The 8,055-nt window shown below is 44.7% G+C and overlaps 1 protein-coding gene across 2 annotated transcripts in view; it reads left to right on the top strand.

Annotated features, from left to right (window-relative positions):
• klhl4 (kelch-like family member 4) overlaps positions 1-7,343 on the top strand; it is a 30,103-nt gene extending 22,760 nt beyond the window's left edge. For both annotated transcript variants that reach the window (XM_076046443.1, XM_076046442.1), the window contains 4 exons: positions 1,234-1,396; positions 2,736-2,948; positions 3,984-4,155; positions 5,063-7,343. In XM_076046443.1, coding sequence (XP_075902558.1) covers positions 1,234-1,396; positions 2,736-2,948; positions 3,984-4,155; positions 5,063-5,122 — 608 coding nt within the window. In that variant the 3' untranslated portion in view covers positions 5,123-7,343. The remainder of the gene's footprint in view (positions 1-1,233; positions 1,397-2,735; positions 2,949-3,983; positions 4,156-5,062) is intronic.
• Positions 7,344-8,055: the final 712 nt, after the last annotated feature.

Genomic DNA, 8,055 nt, shown 5'->3' on the forward strand with positions numbered 1-8,055 from the left:
AAAGCTTTCGGCTCTCACCCCGTGTGGCCGTCCGGTGTCGGCGCGCCCGGGAGATCGCACTCTGCAGATTACCTGTGTCGGCTTTGATCCTTCCTGCACCAAATACGTCTCCCACTGCTTTGCCAGTGGTGTGTGTTCTGAATACGTTAGATAGAGTCTGCCAGCGCCGTACCCAACTGTTGCCTGTTTTGTATGTGTGTGTTATTGAATACGGTGACAAAAAAAAGGATTCCTTTCTCCTGCGGAAAACTACTGCTCGTAATGAAACGGAGCTGCTTTCCAAACGCGTCCCGGTTGGTTCGAAATTCCGCGAATGCGTCCTTGCTGCGGCGTTTCCGCCAAAACAATACACTCTCACCAAAGGAAATGGGTGGTAATAGAAAGATCCATTGTGTGAAAACTTCCTCTGCCATTCCCCCCCGTTTCCCCTGTGAGCGGGCAAAGCGCTGAAGCAACAACACGTTTTTATGGACCTCCTGTTTCCTGAAGAGATTTGCTCAGCTGTGTGACTCCGTGTCCTCCAACTTCCACAACAACCGCCCGCCGACTGTCGAAGAAACACCTCTGCAGAAAGCGCCGGGTCTGCTCAAGGGATTTAGTGGAACTGCAGGGGAATCATGAGGAGGCCTCAAGTCACGACGGCATGCACCGCAGCTTTAGCATTTGAGCGGCAGCGGTATCACGATTAGAATATTTGAAGGTCAAATATCAAAGAGTCGGAAATTCTGTCCATGTCAAATGTTGAATAAAGTTACAAAGGTTTTGAAAAGCAGCATGTCCACCAGAGGGGGCAAAAATCTTTACTTAAAAGTATAGATAAAAATAAAACTACTTCAATGTCTTTACTCTAGTAAAAGTAAGAAGGCACAGGTTCTGAAATGTATTGAAGTAAAACGTTGAGGTACTCTAAAATAATCTCCCTCTAAAATATGACCCACTTCTATATTGGATGACACAACAGCATAGTTCAAATAGCTCCACTTCAAGCAACAGCAACTATAAATAATAATAATGAGTCAATTACTGTGATTGGAAATTGTATCATTTAATGATTTTTAATGACAAAAATAACAGCATGTTTTTCCAGTGTCGAAAAACAAAGAAATGCAGCGAGTGAAAGTAAAAAGTCGACAGAAAAAGAAAAAAGCAAAGTACAGACACTTGAAACATCCGCTGAAGTACAGTGACGAGGTGTTTGTCCTGACGTCCACTTCCTGTTTACCCTCTGTGCAGGTATCGCCGTGCTGGAGGGGCCGATGTACGCCGTGGGCGGCCACGACGGCTGGAGCTACCTCAACACGGTGGAGCGCTGGGACCCGCAGGCCCGCCAGTGGAACTACGTGGCCAGCATGTCGACACCGAGGAGCACCATGGGAGTCACGGCCCTTAATGGAAAGTAGGTTCTCCCTTCTGGATCTGAGGGCTGAGGCTGCTGGCGTCATCAACCACATTGGGCAGCATGTTTAGCCCTCTGTTTACAGCCTCCCACAACAAACCTCGGGTTTATCTCATCTGTTTTAGCTTCCTGGTTCCATGTTGTTGTTTTTAACCGTCCACATGTTCATTAAGATGATTCAGAGGATTCAACGACATCGTTCTGGCATGTCAGTGCCCTGTGTGACATCACAAAGAGCTGATTTCTGTAAACGTGTGGCTGAGCATTAACTTTCTCAAAGGTGCAGCCAGGGAAAGAAATGAAGGATGGACTTCTTTGGAGGAGTTCACTGACACTTTATTTGAGAAAAATACAGTATAGGAGCCTTTAAAAAGAAGTTGTGTTTGTTTGCATACATCAGCATACATTGAATCTTAAAGGAGCTCGACATGTATCACTGGAATATTCTGCACACACACACACACACACACACACACACACACACACACACACACACAGAGTCTGTGTTTTAACTCCCACTTAAAACATAAACTCACACACAAATCCAGTCGTATAAATAAACAGCAGGGTGTTTTTTTGGTTTTGTTTTTTTTTTTTTTTGCTGTGGAAAGTTTTCAGCAGTAACACTAACACGTCACTTTGGGCCTTATGTAACTCTCGCTGGGCCGATCCAGGAAAAACTGAAGAGCAGGAGTGGTTCAAAGGCAGTAAACAGTCACTTGCGGACTGAACGACATCGACCGCCGTGTTATTGTTGCGCGCGCGCTCCTGTTATGATTAGCGCAGCCGTTTGGCTGCGCGCTTACAAAACACCGAGACCTGATTTAATGCGTCTCCTCACATTTAAGAGTAAATAAATCAAAGCGGCAGGCGACCGCGCCGAAGGGGCGAAGATTCCATCCAGCGTGAGGCGGTTGAAGTCGACTCCGCCGAGTTATTCCTGCATCTGGGTCAAAAATAGACGGCGGGAAGCGTTTCCCTGTAGCCTCTGCTTTCATCGCTGTCGGCCTGCGCAAGCTACAAGCGTAGTGTGATCTTTTCGAGAGAGAGAGAGAGAGAGGGAGAGAGAGAGAGAGAGAGACGCTCTCAAGGAAAGAGCCTTTGACGAATGTTAGCCGTGACTCGCCGCTGTGTCTGTGCCGTCACGCTGTCACTGTTCTGTCATCGCGTCTCACGTCAACATCTGACAGCTGTTGGAACCCCCCCTCCCCCACTCCCCCTCCTCCTCCTCCCCCCCCCCTCCTCCTCCCGCCACGTCTGCTGCTGCTGCATCCACTCCATATGAGGTTAGCCTGACATTATTTCAACCCATTTTCCCCTCCCCCTCTCTCCCTCCCAGGCTTTTTGCAGTGGGAGGCCGAGACGGCAGCTCGTGCCTGAGGTCGATGGAGTGCTTTGATCCGCACACCAACAAGTGGAGCATGTGCGCGCACATGTCCAAGAGGAGAGGGGGGGTGGGCGTGGCCACGTACAACAACTTCCTGTACGCCGTGGGAGGACACGACGCCCCCGCCTCCAACCACTGCTCCCGGCTCTCCGACTGTGTGGAGAGGTACGACGGAGCACCGTGCAGGCCAGCACACACACACACACACACACACACACACACACACACACACACGATAAGCGAGTTGTATGGGTTCCTGTGTGGGAACGAGGACCTGGACTCGCTGCTCCCACATTTCAAGTCGTGTCCGGGCTCCACTGTGGGATTCTCAGTCGGGGAGGTCACAGTTTCCTCCCAGGATCGCATGTTGCAGTATCTGGCACCATCTGCTGGTCACTACACCCATCTGTAGCGTCCCCACATGGAACTCGCAGCAGAGCGTGCGCAGTAGATTAACTAACGGAAAGAAAGAAAATAGATTTTAGATCCCCCCCCCCCCCCTCCTTTGAACCTTGTACCTTTAATAGTGGGATAACAATCATGATTTTTAACATTGCGCTGTAAATAAAACAAAGCCGAAATTTTACATTTTTTATGTAGATTTTATCTTATAGATAAAATAAAATGAATAATATTCATTGGTGTTTTATGCTGTTAATGAGTGCCACAGTTCTGTTGTATTGTAATGCAATGACGGTTATAATCTATCTACACTAATGTTTTGATATTCCTTTAATTTCAGGTTTACGTGAAATTTATTTGCATAGTTATCCTTCAAACCCATTAGCTGATTTATGATTTTTAATTACACAAATTGTCATCAAAAAAAAAAAAAACGAACTCAGACATTTTAACACAATATTGTCCTTTTCTTTACTTTCCTGGACAGCCACAGCCATCAAAAGTCTCTCTCACTAATGTACACTAATGACACTAATGTGTCACTAATGCACCCTGCTGTCTCTGCAAGTATCCCCAGCTGCTTATTTTTGAGGGACATTTTACTTTGCATCTGAATTCCACCTTAGTTTTCCGTCTGCTCCGAAAGGTGCTGAAAGCAGAGAGCAATCAGGCGACGCTCGCAGACAGACGTCTCCGTGTTTCCCTCTTGGCGGGCCGGGCTGATTGGATGAAAGATTTCTCCCCCTTTCATCACCCGTCTCTTACTGTGGATAAACAATCGCCTAATTGTAATTGCAGGTACGACCCAAAGACCGACACGTGGACCACTGTGGCCTCCCTGAGCATCGCCCGGGATGCTGTGGGTGTTTGCCTGCTGGGCGACCGGCTCTACGCTGTGGGTGGATACGACGGCCAGTCCTACCTGAGCACCGTGGAGTCCTACGACGCACAGAATAACGAGTGGACAGAGGTAACGCTCCAACCGGTTTGCTCCAGTCGCGAAACTGAGCAGGGATGCAGAGATAAAAATGTTGAGCCTGTCTTTGGCAGCGACCAGGATGGATGGGATCAGTGGTGAGCGCATCAGGGGGAAGGCCTTCATGTTAGATATTCAGGGAGGTTGGACTGAGATGGTACATTTGCAGAGGAGGGACAGGGAGTGCATCAGTGGAAGGATGCTGAGGGCAGGCAGGAGGTCTAGAGGACGACCAAAGAGGAGATTGGTATATGAGGGAAGATCATGCAGGAGATTGGGTTCGATGGTGCCAGATGATTGGCTGTGGACGTCAGATCGGCAGTCGAGCCTCATAGTCACATGTGACAATGTATTGTAAAGGATTATACCTCTCCAGGGTTGTCAATGAGAAAAATGCCCATCCTTTTCCTCTTTCAAGTTTTAGATATCAGCCTTTGTGATGTCACAAAGGGTGAGACTGCTTTGTTTTCGTTCCCTTTCAAACATGTGGAAGGTCAAACTGAGCATCGGTTTTAGCAGGAAGTGAAATAAATGTTTTTACTGGCAGGCTGTAAACAGAGTGCTAAACATGCTGTTTTTTGGAGAAGAGTAGAAGACGTTTTTTTTCCCTTTGGATCATGAGAAGCTGCTCCACAGCAGTCCAGTACTTGTAATCTGGGATCTTTTAAGTACCGAGCTTGTTTTCTGCGGGTGAAATTGGGTTTTTCTTGGGGTCAGGAAACACTTTTCTCAAGACACTAAGTGCTGTGAACATTTTCTGTCTTTCCTCTTTTGCACTGTATGCATTTAATTGCTGTAGCCTTGCTGTCTGCGTGCAGTCGAACAGTTTTGAGCTGTTATCTCCATCTCAAATGTGGCCCAACATGATATGCTGCCTGTTAACCTCTCTGTCTTCCTGTAGGAGGTCCCCCTCAACATCGGCCGGGCCGGCGCCTGCGTGGTCGTGGTGAAATTGCCTTGAGCGCTTTTCTCTCACGGCGGCGCTGGAAACAAGCAAGAGCAGAGCAGAGCGGGGCGGACAAAAACAAAGCAAGATATTTTTCTGTTTTGTTTTCAGTTTTTTTTTCCCATCTCCACGCCACCCTTCCCTCCTCCCCCTTTAACTCGGCTCTCCAGATTTTTCAGAGGGAACACAGACGAGCGCTGAGCCTATAAACCATTGTCTCTATCATTAGTGGACACGGCCAGCCTCTGGGGAGGGCTGCACATTCTCCACATTCTCAACCGATCAAGAATTTTCCCAGACTGGGCTAAGCTGTGGCAAAAGCCAAGCCTTTGTTGTTCCAGTTTGTTCTAGTTTTCTATCTTTCTTTCCTCCCTCGCTCGCTCTCTCTCTATAAAGTTCAGTGTTTGAGCTGGAGGTTAAATATGAAAGTTAGATTTGAAGAAAAGGCGGCGGTGTCGTCAACAGCATTGAGCGTCGGAGACGTTTCTATCAGTGCCATCACACCAGATGTATTTTGTTTTGTTGTTTTTTTTTCATCAATTCAATGAAGACACTTTTTATGTTTAATTTTTTTGCCAGCGTCTTCCCTTGCTTGAGTGGTCTGAACATGAACATTGTCCACCATGACTGATTCCAAAAGAGAATTAAAGTCAAACGTTTTTGCTGAGTATTTGAAAAAAAAAAAAAAAGGACATATTTCTTTTTCTTGTTTTTCTACGAGCCGGTAGCTACTGAACACCAAAGTCATTTGCTTGTCTCTGACGTCTTGTAACGCATTCAAATAAAGTTTACAAAATTGTGAATGATGCAAGATATATCATATTGATATTTATACATTGTTGTACAGGTTTTTTTTTTGTCTCTTTTTTTTAATTCTTTGAATGAACTTTGAGTTAATTGGGTCACAGTCACACCTGCACCCGGGTAGGACTTTTCTTCTGGGCATGCCAAGCTAAGCAAATGTTTTATTCGATATAATATTCTTTACTGATGTGTATCTGTGTGTTGTTTTTTTTTTCCCCGGGTCGCTATTCTCTTTGCGCTATTCCGAGGGATTTTTACTGATGGAACATGAACTGAATTATTGCAAAAATGAACCAGGAGTGGCACCAGCTGAACCCAAACCAGCTGTGAGATAACGTCGTTTTCACGTCTCACACAAGAAACAACCAGAACTCTTGTTTATGAGTTTATGACCTCACTGATGTGACCTTAATTAAAACTTCAGATTTGTAGGCTGATTGTGCTCATATTAGATACGGGGCAGGGATAGAGGGGTAATTTGTAACTGATAATGCCGAGTTTTGGGTAGCTGGGTGTTGCTTTGTAAGATTTTATCATAGTTTTGTACAGCATGCAAACTTAGAAATAAAAAAAAGACTCCTGTGCATGTGTTTCAAACTGAATGTGTTCTCTTTTGGTTCCACTTGTACTGCTTTTAGTAAACTTGATTCAGTCTTTGGCGAAACGGACCCTTTGAAGCTATCTTGACTTTTTAAACAAAGCTCTCTTCGTGCCATCTCATCTCATTAACAGACAGAGGGCCAAACCAGCTGCTCTTGTTTGTCTTTGCCTTTTCCACTATTTACCCTCCAAATATGTTTATGTCTAATCTGTCTTGCTCCGTTGGACTTGGATGGTTCCGAATCCAAAACGAGGGTTAAATGTCCCCATTTACAACCATGTGTGTGCTGTTGCAAAACCTGAGCGCTGCTGTAACCACCTGATGGTGCCGTGACAGATTTGTCAGCAACGCCGACACGTTCTCGTCATGTACCAGATGGCTGATTTTACATTGGCATTGGTAATAATTTGAATGTTGTGCAACACATTTCCTGATTCACCGTAATGCAGACGCTTTAAGACCAAAGGATGATTATCCACTTTAATCCATCCCGGAAGTCCAAGAAGTCGGATGAAAGGTTTTGATAGCAATACTCGATGTTGATCACTGTTAACTTATCATCTCATCGGTGGAATGTTATCGCTAGTGGCCGCAGCTGCTGATGTTTCGAAATGTTTCATTTTTGCTTTTGATAAAAAAATTTGAAGACTTTGCTTGAAATATTGGAAAATAGAAAATGTGCACTGTCTGTTTTTTTTTTTTTTTTTTTTTAAGTAGATGCACTCAGCAATTTGCTTCTTATTTTTTAAACTCAAATTGTCTAAAAGTAATCTACACTGTGAAAATATACATAAGTGCATAAAATGAATAAAAAAGTAGTATTGCATTAAACTGCAGCGTCTTCTTGAACCAACACAAGCAGACACGAGGCATATTTGTTTTTAATTAGCCTCAAAAATTTAGGCATCTGCCGATGTGTTGAACTGCCAGTTATCTGAGTGGATCAGTTTGTCTCCCTCTAGTTGTAAGTCCAGTTACCAGCATGACATTCACAATGAGCATAATGCACATTACCAAACAATCAGCAGAGCTTATGAGACATATGTTTTATGCATTGTTCCAATTACAGAAGAAAAAAAAAATAGCCCTCTTCCTATTAATTGTTGAATAGAGCGTCTCAATCTTTCATTTTGAAAACATTATTGAGAAATATGTAGTTGCTAAAGAGTGACAAAGAATCAGGCCTCCAATGTGTTTTCCATTTTTTTTTAAAGCCAAAACTGAGGTTTTGGAATGTATTACTTCGAATAATCTGCATCCGCTCCTGCCAGATACTATTGTAATTGAAATTAATAAAGGATCGCCCAGGTTCTGTGGAATGGAATATTACCAACAAGCCCAAAGTAAAATACTTATCTCGGTGCATTTGCAGCCCAGTTAATAAGGAAGTGCAATAGCTGCGGAAACATGAAGATATAATGAGGCAGATATCTCTGTTCAAATTGTCTCTTTTGTGAGAAGCTAATGTGGAAAATTTGCCTTTGGGTCGCGGCCGTGTCGGTTCAGTCCAGTCTGTGCTGGTTTGCAACTCTTGTTTAGAACC

The sequence above is a fragment of the Nelusetta ayraudi genome, unplaced genomic scaffold, assembly GCF_046127955.1.
Source record: "Nelusetta ayraudi isolate G7.1 ecotype Tasmania unplaced genomic scaffold, CSIRO-AGI_Nayr_v1 ptg000090l, whole genome shotgun sequence".
Taxonomy (NCBI): Eukaryota; Metazoa; Chordata; class Actinopteri; order Tetraodontiformes; family Monacanthidae; genus Nelusetta; species Nelusetta ayraudi.